An 18,445-nucleotide genomic window follows, 5' to 3' on the forward strand; every position below is an offset into this window, starting at 1 on the left:
CTGGCTGGCATCTGCGGCAGAAAACCTGGGAGACTGTTTGTCATTTTGCAATCCAAGGTGTCAAAATCCTCCTGCTGGCAAGAGGAAGAGCAAGTGACCTGCTTAACGTTGCTTTAGCAGGGCATCTATTTTCTGATCAGCACCAGTGCCGCTTGCTCCAGTTGGGATGTGTATCACTGTAATAAGAAAACGCCTGCAAAGAGAGCCTGGTCCATTTATTCCGGGGGTTGAGTCTTGTCAAACTTCTCCTGCAGCTCCCCTCTTGAGTGTACGTTGGATCTGTAGCCGTGTGTAGGTACATGTGCCTTTTCCCCATGTTAACCATCTCTTTGAGCACTTCTTCACAGAATCACAGAATCACAGAATTTTCTAGGTTGGAAGAGACCTCAAGGTCATCGAGTCCAACCTCCAACCTAACGCTAACAGCCCTCCACTAAACCATATCCCTAAGCTGTACATCTAAGCGTCTTTTGAAGACTTCCAGGGATGGTGACTCCACCACTTCCCTGGGCAGCCTGTTCCAATGCCTCACAACCCTTTCTGTAAAGAAGTTCTTCCTAACATCTAACCTAAAACTCCCCTGGCTCAACTTAAGCCCATTCCCCCTCGTCCTGTCACCAGGCACGTGGGAGAACAGGCCAACCCCCACCTCTCTACAGCCTCCTTTAAGGTATCTGTAAAGAGCAATAAGGTCACCCCTGAGCCTCCTCTTCTCCAGGCTGAACAATCCCAGCTCCCTCAGCCGCTCCTCGTAGGACTTGTTCTCCAGGCCCCTCACCAGCTTCGTCGCCCTTCTCTGCACCCGCTCAAGCACCTCGATGTCCTTCTTGTAGCGAGGGGCCCAAAACTGAACACAGTACTCGAGGTGCGGCCTCACCAGAGCTGAGTACAGGGGGACGATCACCTCCCTAGCCCTGCTGGTCACGCTGTTCCTAATACAAGCCAGGATGCCTTTGGCCTTCTTGGCCACCTGAGCACACTGCTGGCTCATATTCAGCCGACTGTCCACCATCACTCCCAGGTCCTTCTCTGCCTGGCAGCTTTCCAACCATTCCTCTCCCAGCCTGTAGCTCTGCTTGGGGTTATTGCGCCCCAGGTGCAGGACCCGGCACTTGGCCTTGTTAAACTTCATGCAGTTGACCTCAGCCCATCGGTCCAGCCTATCCAGATCCTCCTGCAGAGCTTTCCTACCCTCAAGCAGATCGACACACGCACCTAACTTGGTGTCATCTGCGAACTTACTGAGGGTGCACTCGATGCCCTCGTCCAGATCATCGATGAAGATATTAAAGAGGACCGGCCCCAGCACCGAGCCCTGGGGGACGCCACTAGTGACTGGCCTCCAACTGGACTTGGCTCCATTCACCACGACTCTTTGGGCCCGGCTATCCAGCCAGTTTCTAACCCAACGAAGCGTGCGCCAGTCCAAGCCAAGAGCAGCCAGTTTCTTGAGGAGAATGCTGTGGGAGACGGTGTCAAAAGCCTTGCTGAAGTCAAGGTAGACCACATCCACAGCCTTTCCCTCATCCACCCAGCGCGTCACTCTGTCATAGAAGGAGATCAGGTTCGTCAGGCATGACCTGCCTTTCATAAAGCCATGCTGACTGGGCCTGATCGCCTGCTTCCCCTTCAAGTGCTGCATGATGACTCTCAGGAGGATCTGCTCCATGAGCTTTCCTGGCACTGAGGTCAAACTGACAGGCCTGTAGTTTCCTGGGTCTGCCCTCCGGCCCTTCTTGTAGATGGGCGTCACGTTTGCTAGCCGCCAGTCGATTGGGACCTCCCCCGATAGCCAGGACTGTTGATAAATGATGGACAGCGGCTTGGCCAGCTCCTCTGCCAGTTCCCTCAGTACCCTTGGGTGGATCCCATCTGGCCCCATCGACTTGTGCACATCTAAGTGCCGTAGTAGGTCACCAACCAGTTCTTCATGGATAATGAGGGCCACATCCTGCTCCCCATCCCCTTCCACCAGCTCAGGGTACTGGGTATCCAGAGAACATCCGGTATTGCCGCTAAAGACTGAGGCAAAGAAGGCATTGAGCACCTCCGCCTTTTCCTCATCTCTTGTAACTAAGTTTCCCCCCGCATCCAGTAAAGGATGGAGATTCTCCTTAGTCCTCCTTTTTGTGTTGATGTATTTATAGAAACGTTTTTTGTTATCTTTAACGGCAGTAGCCAGATTGAGCTCCAGATGAGCTTTGGCCTTCCTAATTTTGTCCCTGCACAGCCTCGCTACTTCTTTAAAGTCCTCCTTAGTGGCCTGCCCACTTTTCCAAAGCTTATAAACCCTCTTTTTCCTCCTAAGATCAAGCCACAATTCTCTGTTGAGCCAGGCCGGTCTTCTTCCCCGCCAGCTCGTCTTTGGGCACGTGGGAACAGACCGTTCCTGCGCCATTAAGACTTCCCTCTTGAAGAGCGCCCAGCCTTCCTGGACCCCTCTGCCCTTCAGAACCGCCTCCCAAGGGACTCCACCAACCAATGTCCTGAGCAGCTCAAAGTCAGCCCTCCGAAAGTCCAATACAGCGGTTTTACTGGTCCCCTTCCTGGCCTCGCCAAGAATAGTGAACTCCACCATTGCGTGGTCACTCTGCCCTAGACAGCTCCCGACGATCACGTCCTCCACCAGTCCTTCTCTGTTCGCGAAGAGAAGGTCTAGCGGGGCACCTCCCCTGGTAGGCTCACTAACCAGCTGCGTCAGGAAGCTATCTTCCACGCTCTCCAGAAACCTCCTAGACTGCTTTCTCAGGGCTGTGTTGTGCTTCCAGGATATGTCAGGGAAGTTGAAGTCCCCCACGAGTACAAGAGCTGATGATTTTGCAACCTCTGTCAGCTGCCTGTAGAATTCCTCATCCGTCTCCTCATCCTGGTTCGGCGGTCTATAGCAGACCCCGACCAGGACACTAGCCTTGTTGTCCCTGCCGATCCTAACCCAAAGGGACTCGACCTTGTCATTCCCAACCTCGAGTTCTACAGCCTCGAAAGACTCTCTAATATAGAGAGCCACACCACCACCCCTTCTATGCTGCCTGTCCCTTCTATAGAGCTTATAGCCAGGCATTGCAGCACTCCAGTCATGAGACTGGTCCCACCACGTCTCCGTGATGGCAACCAAGTCGTAGCCTGCCTGCCGCACGATGGCTTCCAGCTCCTCCTGTTTGTTACCCATGCTGCGTGCATTGGTGTAGATGCACTTCAGCTGGGCCATTGCCTTATCCTCCGGCCTTGCCATTGTTCCCCCTGGCACAGCCCCAACAATCCTAGCCTCAGCCCCATCCCCCTTCCTACCTAGTTTAAAGCCCTCTCAATGAGCCCTGCCAGTTCCTGGCCCAGGATCCTTTTTCCCCTAAAAGATAGGGACCCGTCTGCGGCCATCAGGCCAGGTGCTGAGTAAAGTGCCCCATGATCAAAAAACCCAAGATTTCTGCGTTGGCACCAGCCCCGGAGCCACGTGTTTAACAGGTGGGCTTTCCGTGTCCTCTCTGAACTCCTCCCTGCCACCATAGGGATGGACGAAAACACCACCTGCACTCCCGCTCCATCGACTAACCAACCCAGCCCCCTAAAGTCCCTTTTGATAGCCTTGAGGCTTCTCTCTTCGATGTTATCACTGCCCGCCTGGACTATCAAAAGGGGGTAATAGTCAGAGGGGCGTACCAGGTTAGGAAGCTTCCTGGCAACGTCCCTGACCCTGGCCCCAGGGAGACAGCAGACTTCCCTACGGGTAGGGTCCGACAGAAATCACGTAATTTCTCTTCCTAAACTTACTCGAGGCAGGCCACAAAGGTATTCCTTCAAGAAAAGCACCTAATTTTGCTAAGTGCCCCCACAAACATCACTGGCATCTCAAGTGTAGCGTTGCTCTCGTTCCACTGGGCTAGCTCTCTTGAAAGCCCGATGGATGAGGAAATCGCCCCTCGTGCTGCATCGCTAACGACACGAAGCTTTGCATTCCTGCTCGTGTGAGTGAAGGTTACTGCTGTAGGAGTCAGCCCTGCCAAACCTTACCTACAAACCCTAATAAAACCCACTTCAGCCATCAACTTTAATGATGCCCTAAAGAGAGCCGCAGCACTTATCTCCACCGTGTTGAGATAAGCGGGTTTCTATCTCCCACGTTGCTGCCGGCCTTCACCCTGTTATCAGTTCACGCCACTGGGTGTGGGTGTAAAATATTACTGCTCCGATTTGGTTGCATTTTATAGTCACTTCAGTTCACGTCCAAGATTCATGGGCAGAGTGGGTGCTCTTATCTGTGTGTGTTTATGAATGGAAGAGCAGCCTCGTAGCTGGCACTCACCTCATTTGCCCATCGTAGCTGCAGATAACCTGTTTCAGAAGCATCTCGTGGGCCAGATGTTGGTAAGGACTCTACATGATGCCTACCTGCTCAGCTTTTCCCACCTAGGGGGTGTGCTGAGGTACCTGCAGTTCCCACCAGCCTTTAAAAAAAAAAATCAACAGAAAATTTGGGATGTTTCCAGAAGTCGTCTGTGACTTTTGCCAAGCCAAAGGATATACCACAAAGGGTTATTTTTGAGTGCTTCAATATCCACGTAAACAAGCCGAATTTCAGCTGTTCTTTGGGCATGTTTATTTTGCAAGTCACAGATAATTTAGCAAATTATTTCTTTTTTCATCTCGTTGCATTTGTTGCTTTTTCAGAGTCGATTCTCTTCATGCCATACATAGCATCCAGCTCAACGAGCGTAGTTTGCCTTCTGTTGTATATTTACTTTCTAGACACTCGGCTCTTTTTATAGATACTCACCTGCAGCTGGAGTTCAGCAGCTATTTATTTTGTGTATGCAGACGCCTTGTAAGATCTAACCTGTGATGTTGTTTTTGCCATCTGATAACGTGTGATCAAATGGAACATGTTTAAATAACAACGTCTAGGACACAATGACAGTAAAGCAGCTATGAAACAAACATTTCTACAGATCAGATAAGGTGGAAGGGATGCATCAATGCCGGATTGCTCCGCGTAGCCCAAGTTGTTGCACTTCGCTGTAGAGGTATTCCAGGCATGGGATTTCCTTTCTGCCACAGGCTAATAGATCATACCGTGCTATTTTTCATGTTGGTTTGTATCTTGTAGAGACATGTGCCTTTGCGAAGTGAGTGTAACACGCCGAGTACGATAGCATTACACATAATCTGCATGAGTTGCACAGGAGTTGGTAAACAAAGAGAAATTCAAACCAGCAGAGAATCATAACCCGTCCCTGCTCTAAGATACTGTACTTGAGTCTCTTTTTGTAGAAGTCTGTACTTCTACCCTTAATTTTTAAAGCAGTATATGGTTTTAAAATACTTTTAGCATTAAAATGCAGCAAAATAACTTTGTTTAAACCCGTTATTTCTGACTCTCCTGCTTCTCCTTGTTCCCCTGCAGGAGGATGCCACCGATCCCGAGTCTCAGGAGGAGAAGCAGAGAGACCCCTGGCTGTCTGAGCCTGCAGACGGTCCCAATACAGTGAAGAGTGGTCTCACCGTGCAGGAATATTTCGCCAAGCGCATGGCAAAATTGAAGGGATCCCGTAAAGAAACAGAAGTAAAGTCAGATGATTGCTCCCCAAGCACAGAAGAAGCCTTGGAGCTTTCAGAAGAACTGAAAACCAAAGCTAAGAAGAAAAAGAAGAAGCAGAAGAGTGATGAGGCAGAGAGTACAGAACACTGTGAGAAACCAAAAGCAAAAAAGTCTAAGATAAGTAGCTGGAATGGAAGTGAACTGGATGCTTCTTTAAATGAATGCCACTCAGGGAAAAAGAAAAGGAAGCATAAAGAGCGGCACGAAGAGGAAAGTGTTAGTAATGATGAAAATATGGGCAATGGAGAAGTGTATATGGGGGTATCTGATGGGGAGGATCTCTGCACAGAGGAGGACTCAGAGACAAAGCAGAAGAAACGCCATAAGAAGAAGCACAAAAAGCAAAAAGAGGAGACAGGTGACTGTACTGAAGGAACGCAGAGAAAGAAGAAGAAGCACTGCAAGTCGATTTAACCATTTAAGAGTCAAGGTGGGACTTTGAGGCGGTTTGAACTTTATCACGTTGGATGAGAAGCCTACACAAACCCCAGCCAAACATCAGATGGCAATTCAGCCTTGAGTACACTTGAGCTCCTCATCCACCTGAAACCACAGATTGTATTTAAACAGAGCTCTTACAAGGGGGCTGAGAACGTGCTGACAGGCCAACAGGAGCTCCAGCTCCAGGGCCAAGGCTTACACGTCTACCAAGCAAGACTTGATTAAAAAGAAGACAACAGCTATGCTTTGCCCTCCCGTTGTGGCAGACCCAAGGTTCACCTTAGGGGCTGTGCTTTAACACAGCAGAGCCTCCACCTTCAGCCCATGTTCACCCTGGTGTGACTCCATTCACAACAGATAACAGCAAGCAAAATCGGGGCTGGTTTTAACCACTGTGGTTAGGACTGTGAAAACCAGTAAATTGCCATGTGCTGGTTCACACTGGCTGTGTTTTTTCAATCCGGGGAGATCAAAACAAAACAAAACAAAACAAGTCATCCTATTGCTGCCTTTATTATTAAAGCCACCGTTGTTTTCACGTATGATAGCTCTGCCTCTGGAAACGGGAGGGGGGTTGCAAAGCTGTATGTATTTCTTTGCATTGATTTTTTGCAAAGTCGTGTGTAATTTTTTCATTGATCTCCCATTTACGTATAAAATTGACATTGTTTTTCCCAAAACGCTTAGTCCTTAATTAAAAGATTACCCCTGATTGTCAGTGCTAATGAATGAAATAAAGTAACTCCCTGTGTTCCCTGGCCAGCAGTTAACTATGGTCAAGTAACTAACTTTGCAACAGAGGTACAGGAGCTGTGCCTTTCTTAGCCATATCTTAATCTTTGATTCCCAGGTAGCATTCGTGCTATGTTTGGTGATGCACCTCACATTCAAAAAGCTGGAGAAGCAAGGCTTTCTGTGAAATGGGGAGACCAAAGAGATTTTAAGAGCATAGCTACTCCTCTGCATTAATATTGCCACTTCCACACAGAAGCCTTGCAATTTGTAACCAAATCAGCAGCTGTTTCTCCTTGTCAACCTGGAAATAAGTAAAGCTGGGACTCAGCACTGCCACAAGCCCTCGTGGAGGAGAGGTTAAACATTCAGGCTGGATTTTGGCACCTTCATCTCACTCAGCAAAAAGCTGTCGGGGGAGATGGGTGAGCTTGGAAGCGAAGTGGTGAAATGGCAAGAAGCATTCCCTGTCCTTGTGTCTGGTCCTGATACTGCCTCGGCCACAGCAAATTGACAGCACAGCCCTGAAAGCCAGCCAGTTATCGTGGCATCACCCGGGGTGGCCAAGCAGAATTTAAATTCATTAGCTGCTCATTTGTCTTTGGGGCCTGCCTGTGCTTCATCAGAGTAAATCTAAACCATCCCAATGGCCTGCTCTGCTGGCTAAATGGCCACGTTTGTGGTTGAGCCCAGCTGAGTCGCTGAACATGGCTTGAAAAACATTGTCAAGATGCAGATGTAATGTGAAAAGATTCCTTAAGCTGCCTTTATGGTCCAGCAGGAGACGTGTAGCCGACAATACACAGCCCACAGGGCTTCAGATGTCTCAGTTGCAGCTCAATTGGACTTCTCACTTCTTAAGGTACTTTGGTTTGCAATGCCAGAGTATCTTAAGACCTATCTTAAGGGCTTTCTTGCCCCGAGGACACACCCGTTTGTTGCAGCAAAATTGCTGTACTTTTACAATATGGTAAGGGAGAACAAGATGCCTTTCTCTGTGCTTCCCACCAGCATCGTTTTCAACCCTTAGAGCATTTTTTAACCCTTAGAGAATTTGCTTTCCAGCTCTTTGCAAATATTTGCCCTTGTGATGCTGCTGGGGCTGGGCTTGTTCCCTGCCTTCCTTAAGCGACGGAACTTAAACACCACGAGCTTGCTCTGGTTGTGAGCAAACTCCGTGCTTGACATGAAAAAAAAAATCTTCTCAATGGGAGAAGGCAGCAAAATAATTTTCATGTTACGTTGTGAAGCATCCTAAGTTTTAAAGCAGCTCTCCCAGTTTCTTGCTTACTGCTTCCTAAATTTGTATTTGTCAGTAGAAGCCCTGAATGTTTCACATGATGTTATTTTTTTTAACTCTTAAGTGGCTGAACTTTACAATCTCCTGGGGATTTTAACTTGAAAAGGTGCTAGTAAAGGAAGAGGGTTTCCTTTGCCAAATGCTGCTGGGTTTGTTCGCTTGTTCGCTGTATTAATCTTACACGAGTTTCTGTGTGCTGGATCTTATGGAAAGTGTTTGGCCAGATTCCAGTGTTAGTTACAGCAAGAACAAACAAAAAAAAGGGAATAAATCTTTAAATGTGTGGTGTCACTACTGGTAAGCACAGGAGATTTAAGATTTAAATCTGGCTCAGATTGAAATACGAGCTACAAATAGAAGATTCTCTATTTGTGCAATAAGTGGGAATTTCGCTTTTTCCTGGGAAACGTGGGATTTTATTTTAACGTGCCTCAAGCTCAAAGAGAAATGGCATGTGCAGAACTTGGGTTGTAGGAAAGAAAGACTTCGTGATGTACTAGAATTTGAAAAAAAAAAATGATTCAGCTGCACTTCTTTGTATGTTAGTGATCAGCCAACTCTGTATTATGCAACAAGAAGCTCTTCTTACCAGATGCTGCCTTGTGAAGTGGATGACAGACACAACAACATCTTTCGAAGTAATAAATTATTATTTTTTGTTTGTAGTGGGTTGTGAGTCCAGTTTTAACCAAACTCGGGTTTGGCAAGAAGGCCTTTTTAGAAAGCAGAAGAATTCCAGCATGGTGAAATGAGCAGAATGTAAGCACAAAGAAATTATTTGGGTTGGTTCTGTGAAAACTGCTTTTGAATAGTGGTGTCTTTTGTTGCATATTTGTCCGTCGTACCCACATCTTGCAGCCCAGATTTAATGTACCTCCAAGTGAAATTGCCCAGAAACAGCAAAATGAAAGTCGCCGGGCTGCTTTCGCTCACAAATTAGGGGTGATGCGCACACAGCGCAGCTGCTGAATTGTTTTCAATTTGGGTAATCCCAACTCACCGGTGACATAGAAGTGATGGTTTTTGGGGAGTTACTTCCACTCTTTGCAGGTATGGTGCAATTCTGTGCTTTGAGCCTTGACATTAATTGTTGGTGCAAAGCCACGCCAAGCTAAAAGTTTGTGAGCAGCAATGGAGATGCCAACCTTTGTGTTTGCAATTACCTGCAAGCACAGAAGTGTGTCCTGGAAAGCAGAGACCATGTCAAAAAACCCCGTTACCAGCATCGGACTGAAATCTGCACCAGGTTTTTGGGCTTCCATGGGACACGTGGTTTGATCTTGCTGGTGTCTGACTGCAGCACCTCTCCGTAGAGCCAGGGATGGAAAATCGCACTGGGTGGCAGTCCAAAAATGTGCAACAGGTACCGAGCACCCTTCCCCAAATTCCCTTCAAAACTTGCCACCTCTTGTGCTTTGCACTGCTTATTTCAAGGCACGGATGTGAGCTGCTAAGTACAAGTTTCAAGGCAACAATGAAAAGCTCAGAACCTCCTTAGGTCTATAATAATTTCAGCAGGTAGATCCTATCCGAGATGCAGCCTCTTTGTGATACATAAATATCACAAATATTGGTAGTAATAACATAAGAAATGCGCTTGGGGACCCCTCCAGCTCAGCATCTCATTAAATTTGTGGAGTTTTCCTTTAAGCAAAAGCTCTGGTGCTGCCTTCTTTCAAATAATCAGCTCTTGGCAAAGCAAATTAGCAGAATGCCCCGCTTGTAATTAACCAATTTTCTCCTGTTTAAACACACAAGGCCGGAGTTCTTCAAGCATCCACCTTCAAAAGGCACAATTTACGTCACGAAACCTCCAAACCTGCCAGCATCGAGGGGAGGAAGGAAGCTGCAAGAAGAGAGGAAAACCACACAAAGTCTATTGGAAACGCTGCATAGCATCGCGCCCGTCCCAAAAAAAGATCTTGCAGCAGCGGGTCCTCGAACGGGGAGAGGATTGAAGGCATCTGGAGCGGCCCCTGGCTTCTTTTCTTCCCTGCCCCTGGCACCGTGGTTTGCTGTAAATCCAATCCTTGCCGTGCTATCCACCGAGGATCCCCAAAGAGGGGGTCAGGGCTCACAAAGTACTCGGAAAATAAGCAAGGGAGGCATCTCCGTACCTGTCCCGCGCAGGGAGAGGCAAAATTCCCTCTGTACGCAAAGTTTTAGTGATGGGGAACTGGTAAAATGGTTTGAAAAAAGGAAAAAAAAAAACACCTTTGTGGTTGCAGCAGTGGGAAAGTTGTTCCAATGCCAAACTGAAACTCAATTTCTCAGCAAGTCAGAACTTAAATTCTGCTTCTGAGTCACTGGAAGATTAATTTTTTTTTTTCTCCGTTAATTAATTAATCCATTTTTATAAATTTTTACGGCGCGAGAAGGAAATTCTGCTGGTCCCTTCTCGCCAGCTAAAAGGCATTTCTTTTCTAGCTGCTCGAGCTGAATTTTAAAAATAGCAGGAGCGGAAACGCTCAGCACCGTGCCTGTGAGCGTGCCGGAGCCATGAACGTTTTTCTCTGCGTTTTTGGCTGTGGGGTGGACACGGGGAAAGCTTCAGCTTTGCCTCCCAGCAAAGAGCTGATGCCCGGAGCCGTCCCTGGGGCAAAGCAGCCGGGAGCCCTGCAGGAACCTGGGATGCTGCCCTTGGGAGAGGAGAATCCCATCAATAATTAAGGACCACGTAAATCTGGAGCTGCTTTAGGATTTGTGCTTAGTCCCACGTTTTAATCTCTCCAGGGTGAGGGGATCACTTGGGGAAAAGGGGAGAAATTGAAGGAGTGGGGCCAGGCTTGTGAAAGCCACGCTCGGGTGCGGGTTTTCCGTGCGACCCCATGGGAGTTGCAGCCACCGTTCCCCATCCGCGAAATGGGGAGAACAAAGCTTTCTTCCCACCCTTTTGTCTGCTCGCTCTATTTTAGCTCGTGGCTTTCAGCCGTGATTTTTCCCTGCTCTCAAAGCCCTGCGAGAGCTCCGCTCCTTCCCGTGCCCCAGATACAGGTAAGCGCTCTGCCAGATGCCGGGAAGGTAAGCAGAAAATTAAAAAAAAAAAAAAAAAAAAAAAGTAGAGGTGAGCTTTCCAGCCTGCTGCTAATTACCCCGATACGGTGGCAATTAGGAAGGTGGCATTTTCACATGGCCCCGGCTGCCTTTATGTAACGCCGAGCTTCCTACAGGACAGGTTTAACCAGCATTTTAAGTAGGGTGCAGAATGAAACCCATCTTACTAATGCGATCAGAATGCCAGGCGCTGAAGGAGAAAGGGGGAAAAAAAATATATATGTATTTATTATCGTTTGCACCCAAAACGTGGCGTGGGGGCCTCTAGGAAGGCGCCAGCTCCTTCCAGCAGGGGAGGGAAGATGCAAACGGGGAGGATTTGGCAGATTTTGCAGAACTTTGACCCCACAGTGGGGTTTTGGAAACACGGCGTGACTTTGTCCCTGCAGTACCTGGGGGAACCCAGGCGATGCTGCCCCCACGATGCGAGAGGAGCAGCCGGGATGAGGAAATCCAGGTGAGCTGCTCGCTCCCAGAGCCTCCAGGACCCTACAGTGGAGGAAGGAGGTGGCCATGGGTCTCCCCCGGCACCGTGTCCTCCCCAAGCCCTTTCCTTTATTCCCATCCTGCCAAATTCCCCTTGGACACGCGGCGCAGGATGGAGGCACGGCAGTGGAAACGGGCTCAAAAGGAGCCTGCTCCTTCCCTTCTCCCTCCAGGGATGTTTCGTGGCGCTGCTCCGAAAAATCTCCTGGCCTCCAGGGCCTGGAGCAGAGCGCAGAGGTGGGATCGTTATAAGAATAATTATCCCCAGGCCCCGCGCATCCCAAGAGCTTAAAAATAATGCTGAGCGATGTAATATATTCAAAATAAACACTCGCAACTCGGTTTCACACACTCCTGCTAACGGGAAGCCTCAAAAAAAAAAAGGGTGAAGCCTCAAAAAAAAGGGTGAAGCCTCAAAAAAAAGGGTGAAGCCTCAAAAAAAAAGGATGAAGCCTCAAAAAAAAAGGATATTAGGGGTTTTCTACCCTTGGTTTTGCAGGAGGATGGAGAGTTTGGCTGGGCTCTGCCTCCACCCAAGGCTGGGGAGAGGAGCAGCGCCCCGGCTCTGCGGCTGTCCCAGGCACCGGGAGCTGCAGGTCCCCATAGAAAACCCAATTGGAAAAATAAAAGGGAAGAGGGCCCTCGACCTCTGCTGCAACTCCCCTCTGCAAAACGCCCCCAGGAAAGCTGTTGGGAGCAGGATGGAGCGCTTGGCACCCGCTGTCCTGCCTCGTCCTGGCTCTCCAAACCCGCTGCGCACCACGGGGCCGGCACCGCCTGGCCCTAAATCCTGGGTGGCCCCGGAGCACGGCTCCAGAGCGCAGATAAAAGGCAAGAGGCTGTGTGCCGGCCTCCGTGTGTGTGTGTGTGTGTGGAAAGGGTTTATAAATCTGTCCCCAGGTCAGGAAATCTCCTGCGCCTTTTAGATTTAAGAGAAGTTGCCTTCCTGTTGTATTCCCAGATAACACGGCTCTGATCGAGCCCACTTGTAAATAGCTTAATAGATTTAATCAGTTCCTTTGGAAAATGGTGTTGTTTCCGCGAGGTTTTCGTACGGGCCGGGGGGGAGGAAAAAAGCTGGGCCGGGGCGGCCGCAGCTCCGTGGTGAAATCTGCAGCTCCCAGCTCCGCACCCAAGCAGGAAACCCAGGCGGATCCCGACCCCGCAGAGCCGGCGCTGGCGACCCGAGGAGAGTCAATAGGAACACCCAGGCACGTGGGCGAGCGCTGCCAACCTGCACAAACACCCCGGCCTCGGATCCACACTGGGTTTTTCCACCACCCCCCCTGGAGAAGCACGGGGGCAGCCCCAGGAGCCGCGATCGCAGCCTGGCCCCCCAGCTTCTGCTGGCAGCGCCGAGAGGAAATCCACAATCAGTGGAAGCAGAGCCCATGTCAGGGGGTCAGAATCATAAAGGAATCGAGCGGCTAAATATATTCCTCAGGGCTGAGCTGGGCAAGGGGCTTGGGTTTTGGGATGTTCTGTCCCGTTGCCCTCCCCGCACATCCTTCGTCCTAGTCATGGGGACGATTTTCCTGCACCAAACCAGGATTTAGGGTTTGTTCTTGGGAAATAGGGTGAATGGCATCGTGATGGTGATGCTTGCAGCCTGGCTGGGCTGGGGTGGCTTTGCTCCATAAAGCGCATCGGGAATTAAAAAGGCCCTGAAGCATCTTGGTGGCCCTACAGCTCCTCGTGTCCCAAGGATGAGCTGCAGGGACCAACGGGGGATGCTGCAACCCCTCAGGGCTGTGCCCAAATCTATCCCCAGCTATCCAAATCTATCCCAAGATATCCAAATCTATCCTCAGGAGCCCCCCAAGCTGGCCAAGCACCCACTGCACACCCACCGGGTCCCCATTTCCTCCCGTTCTGACCTGAGATTTGGGGTAACCGGGTGAAAACCTGCACGGGGCACCAAGGTTTGGGGTTCTGGTTGGAGTATGGTGGAAAAAGGGGACGCCCTGCAGAACCCACACCCCAAATTTCCCTTGAAAATGGGCACCCTGCAGCTTGCCCAGACCTGAGGAGAGGGCTTGGAGGGGCTCAACCCAAATTTTGCACCCCCGTGGTGCAAAATCCCTCCTTTTGGTGCCATTTTCCTCTTTCCTTTTCCTTTTTCTCTTCCCCTTCCCCCCCCAAAAAAAAAGAAATCTCGGTGCCTGCACCCCCTCGCCCTGCGCTCCCACCAGCCTTGAATGTTTTTAGGGGAGGGCAATGAGTTTGAATTCACCAGCCTTGAATTTTGGGGGCCAGGACCACTATCCCGGAGACCTTCCCCGCTCCCCTCCGGCTGCGTTCGCTCCTCCGGCAATCCAGCTCCAACCCGTCCCCGCACAAATAAATAAATATGAACAAAGCTGTTACCAAAAAGGGGAGGGGGGAAGCGGGAGGGATTGGGGGGCTTTTGGGGTGCTGCCTCCCTCCTTTCTCTCCCCCCCGGGGGTGGGGGGAGCGCAGGGCAGAGGGTGGGGAGAAGTTTTCTTCTCCCGGCCGGGAGTTTGCAAACAAGGAGGAGCAGCGGCAGCCAGTCCCTTCGGTGTCATTGGAGGAGGGTTTTATTTTTTTTATTTATTTATTTAATTTTTTTTTTTTCGTCTTCCAAGGAGCTCATAAATACCGGGGGGGAAACCGGGCGGGAGGCTGGGACTGCGCGGGGACCCCGAGGGCAGCGCGGAGAGAGAGAGCATCGGGTGAAAGAGGAGGAGGAGGAGGAGGAAGAAGGAGGCTGGGGGAGGCCAGGGGGGGGCCGGGCCATGGCTGCGCTGCTGAGCACCTACCCCTGGCCGGAGAGGTTGGAAGGGGAGGCTGCGGAGGGGCTGCAAGCGGGGCCGCCCCCGAGCCGCTGCCCCCCGGGGGAGAAGAGCGCCGAGAGCCGCATCCGCCGCCCCATGAACGCCTTCATGGTGTGGGCGAAGGACGAGAGGAAGAGGCTGGCGGTGCAAAACCCCGACCTGCACAACGCGGAGCTCAGCAAGATGCTCGGTGAGGAGCCCCGGGGGACGAGGGGAGAAGGGGGAGGCTCGGGTGGGCACCCACTGCGGGGTGCCAGGCTGGCACTTTGCTTTGTGCGGGGTGCAGAGCCTGCCCGGGGTCCTGTGCCCTAAAGGGTGGGCACCCACCTGAACCCCCCCCCGGGGTGCAAAGCCCGCTTGGGTGCAGCACCCTAGGGTGCAAAGCCTCCCAGGGGTGCTCCCTGCTGCCCCTGGGGGTGCGACACCCCTGGGCTGGCAGCGCGTGGGAGCCCCGGGTGCAGCGCACAGAGGGACCCCCAAATTTTCCAGGCCTGTCTTTGCCGTCCCGCTTCGTCCCCCAAACTTGCTGGCCACCCTGACATCTCCAGGGGAGTGTTTTCTGCTGGGTCTTTTCAGGGATCGCAGCCCATTTTGTGTATTTTATTATTTTTTTTCCCCACTCCTCATCCGCTGTTTCCCCCTTTTCCAAATCTCTTGTGCGAGACCGAGGGCGAAGCACAGAAATAACCCAGCCCCAGACGGCCCTGAGAAAAGAGCTGCCCGAATTGCAACACTCCCTGCCGTCCAGCCTCTTACCCAAAGTTTGTGTTTCCCTGGGCAGTTCTGCGGTGTTTTCTTTGGTGGTTTGGGGTTTTCTCCTCGCTGCTTTTTCCAGGCAGCATCTCCTCTTGCCGCTGTCGCTTCTGCTCTCACTTCGGCGGTGGGAAGGCACCGAGCGCTCTGATGCGGATCCAAATTTCTCCCCCTACCCCCGAGGAAGGGATGTCCCCACCGCGGGATGTCCGTGACCCCTAACTCCCTGCGCTGGGGACAGCTCTGCTCAGATTTGCAGCGAGCAGGGAGCGGAGAGGTCGCCATGCCCGGGGCCACCGGGACAGGGACACAGCCAGGGGCACCACGTCCTGACCCCAGCCCTGCTCGGCAGCGCTTCCTCGCTGCCTTTTCTCCGGGCTCCACGTCCCAGGGACGCGTTGCAGGATCCAGCCCTGGCGCCAGGGGAGTTTATTTGCCCTGGTTTATTTGCAGAGGGGCTCGGCGCACCCTCAGCACAGCCTGACCCCATCTGGGGACTTGGGACAGGGGGGAGAAAAGCGGCAACTTGGCTCCAGCGCCCTCCCGTTGCTGTATTCTCCTCCTGGGGAGTTTGCAGGATGAGTCCCCCATTTTCTCGGGAAATGGGAGCCCCGACCCGCCCTTGGATTGGGTGCCTGGAGGACGGCGGTCACGGGCACTAACGGGGATTTTTGCTCTCCGTTTTACAGGCAAGTCCTGGAAGGCGCTGAGCCTCTCGCAGAAGCGACCCTACGTGGAGGAGGCCGAGCGGCTGCGGGTCAAGCACATGCAAGATTACCCCAACTACAAGTACCGGCCCCGACGGAAGAAGCAGGTCAAGAGGATCTGCAAGCGGGTGGACCCCGGGTTTTTGCTGGGCAGCCTGGCACGGGACCAAAACGCCGTGCCCGAGAAGCGGACCTGCGGCCGGGCCGGGGGCGAGAAAGAGGGGCCGGGTGAGTACCCCCCTCGCCCGGGGCTGCCCCCCGTCCGGGGCTACCGGGATCCCCCGGGGAGCAGCAGCGGCACCAGCGTGGACACGTACCCCTACGGGCTGCCCACCCCTCCCGAAATGTCTCCGTTGGATGCCATAGACCCCGAGCAGAGCTTCTTCTCCTCGCCCTGCCCCGACGAGCATCACCGCTCCCACCTCGCCGCCGCCGGAGCCCCCTTCTCCCCGGAGTACCCGGGCAGCTCCCTCCCGTGCAACCACCACCCGCTCAGCCCCATGCCACAGCCGGCCACCTGCATGATGCCTTCAGCCTCCGCCTGCCCTCCTCTTCCTCCTAGCAGCTACTACACAGCCGCCTTCCCCCCGCTGCAGCCCCCCGGCCTCCACGCCCACCTGGGCCAGCTCTCCCCGCCGCCCGACCACCACGGCTTTGACACCTTGGACCAGCTGAGCCAAGCCGAGCTGCTGGGGGAGATGGACCGCAACGAATTCGACCAATATCTCAACAACCCTGGCCACGGCGAGCACCACGCCGGGGCTTTGGCCAGCGGACACGTCCCGGCGGCCTCGGCGGCTGGTGGCTCCCAGGCGGCGGAGACCAGCCTCATCTCCGTCCTCGCCGACGCCACGGCCACCTACTACAACAACTACAGCGTCTCCTAGACCCCGCGGCCGCCTGGACCGGCCGAGGAAGGACCCGACAGTATTACGAGGCGTTGGTCCCCCGGGGACGTCGCTCGCCTCCCCATCAGGGCGTCCGAGTCCGAACGGCGAGGGCCGTGGAGTCTCCTCGGGGGCTTAGGTAAAGGATTTCGGTCGTCAGCTCGCCACCGGGTGCAAAGCGTTGGGTGCCCTGCTCCGAAACGGCCAGGGGGGAGTTCTTGGTGCCAAAGCCCCTCTTCTGAAGTAGAGATGCTCCCCGGAGCACAGGGAGGCTGCATCCCGTTTTGGGGCACCCTCAGCTCTGCTTTGGAGTCAGGAGGGTGGCGGCATCCCGCCAATGGCATGGACGAAACGAAACCCCTTGGAAAGGGAGCAGGCAGGGATGGGTGGGGAAAAAAAAAAAAGGAAGATTTTGGTAAATGGACACAGGATCCGCGTGCGTGTTGTGCCCTGTGTCCCTGCCCTGGGCTTTAAGCCCAGGTGAGCAGCGCTGCCCCATGTCCATGCGCTCGGTGTTGGTGGTGCTGTGGCCACCCCAGTCATCCTGTGTGCACCGGTGGGGTTAAACCAGTCCCGTCCCCATGTCCCTAAATGCTTCACTTTGTCCCAAAGGGTGTCTTCCCCCCTGGGGACGTCCCAGAGGATGGGGCAGCGGGGATGCTGCCAGCCCAGGGAACAACCTCCATGTATGAAATTGGGATTGTGGGGCAGGATTGGGCTGGTGCCAACACCCGCACAGCTCCCCCTTGGCCTCCTGGCAAAAGCGCTCCCAAAACGGGAGCAGCGGGGGCCCTGCTCCCTGCCGGGCCAGGAAAATGTCTTCAGATGAGCACTTTGGCAAAGAGGTGATGATGTAGCAGACACGTTTTTATCAAACATCCTTTGAAGGCGAACGCTTAATGTTCCGAGCCGCAGTGCCCAATGCCTCCTCTAACTCCAGCGTATTATTGCCTGTAATAAAGCTGTACATTGATTTATTCCTTCCATTATTCCTCCCCTTGGATTTTGTATTGCTCGAGTTCTCTTTCTTTTCATAAAGATGAAGCTTTATTTTAAATCAGTTATATGACATGATTAATCTTAGTGTTTACTGTATGGCACTTGGTAATGATTAGTTAGTAGCGTGGCTATGATTTTCTGGTTTCAGTCCCAAACGTGTATTAATAATAATTGCAAATAATACTTAAAAAACACAACTTCACAAGTTTTTAAGCTAATACATTCCATCTTTTTTGTGTGACTCTATGCATTTTGAATGAGTGTAGATATGAGTTTGCATAAAATATTTAATTTAAATAAATGTTTTTGTACGATGATTGTTTTATGATTTAAATTGCTGTAGCTATTGACAAAGTTTTCAAAGGAGAAACATTTCCTGTGCGAGTGCTATTATTTTAAATTTTTGTTGTTGTTGTTGTTTTTGGTATTTTCAGCCAAACTTTTCTACTTCCATTTTTTTTTTTTTTTAATAAAAAAGATCTATGGTTATCTTTACAAGGAGTGGATTGTTTTCCAACAAGCCAACTCAAGGTGTGACTTACTTGTACTTTTACTTCTCACGGCATGGCTATGGGGCAGCATGCCATCCCTGTGGCCTCAATCCCACTTTTGTGGGTACAGCCTTTTAACACCGGGTCCTACAGAGGTGATCCGGTGAGGTTAGGTGGGGCTCTGCCTTTGGTGGTGGTACTGATGGT

General features: G+C 51.9%; 2 protein-coding genes across 3 annotated transcripts in view; both read left to right on the plus strand.

The window, feature by feature from the left end:
- The window catches only part of PINX1 (PIN2 (TERF1) interacting telomerase inhibitor 1), a 59,550-nt gene extending 52,759 nt beyond the window's left edge, over positions 1-6,791 (plus strand). For both annotated transcript variants that reach the window (XM_084514265.1, XM_084514266.1), the window contains exon 7: positions 5,399-6,791. In XM_084514265.1, the coding sequence (XP_084370391.1) occupies positions 5,399-6,007 (609 nt within the window). In that variant the 3' untranslated portion in view covers positions 6,008-6,791. The remainder of the gene's footprint in view (positions 1-5,398) is intronic.
- Positions 6,792-14,289: 7,498 nt separating this feature from the next.
- On the plus strand, positions 14,290-18,062 carry SOX7 (SRY-box transcription factor 7). The gene is made up of 2 exons (XM_084514578.1): positions 14,290-14,591; positions 15,844-18,062. Exons 1-2 carry the CDS (start codon positions 14,363-14,365, stop codon positions 16,746-16,748), a joined length of 1,134 nt encoding a protein of 377 aa, XP_084370704.1. The 5' UTR covers positions 14,290-14,362; the 3' UTR covers positions 16,749-18,062.
- The last annotated feature ends 383 nt before the right edge of the window (positions 18,063-18,445 follow it).

This window comes from Aythya ferina (genome assembly GCF_964211825.1).
Source record: "Aythya ferina genome assembly, chromosome: 3".
NCBI classification, from domain to species: Eukaryota; Metazoa; Chordata; class Aves; order Anseriformes; family Anatidae; genus Aythya; species Aythya ferina.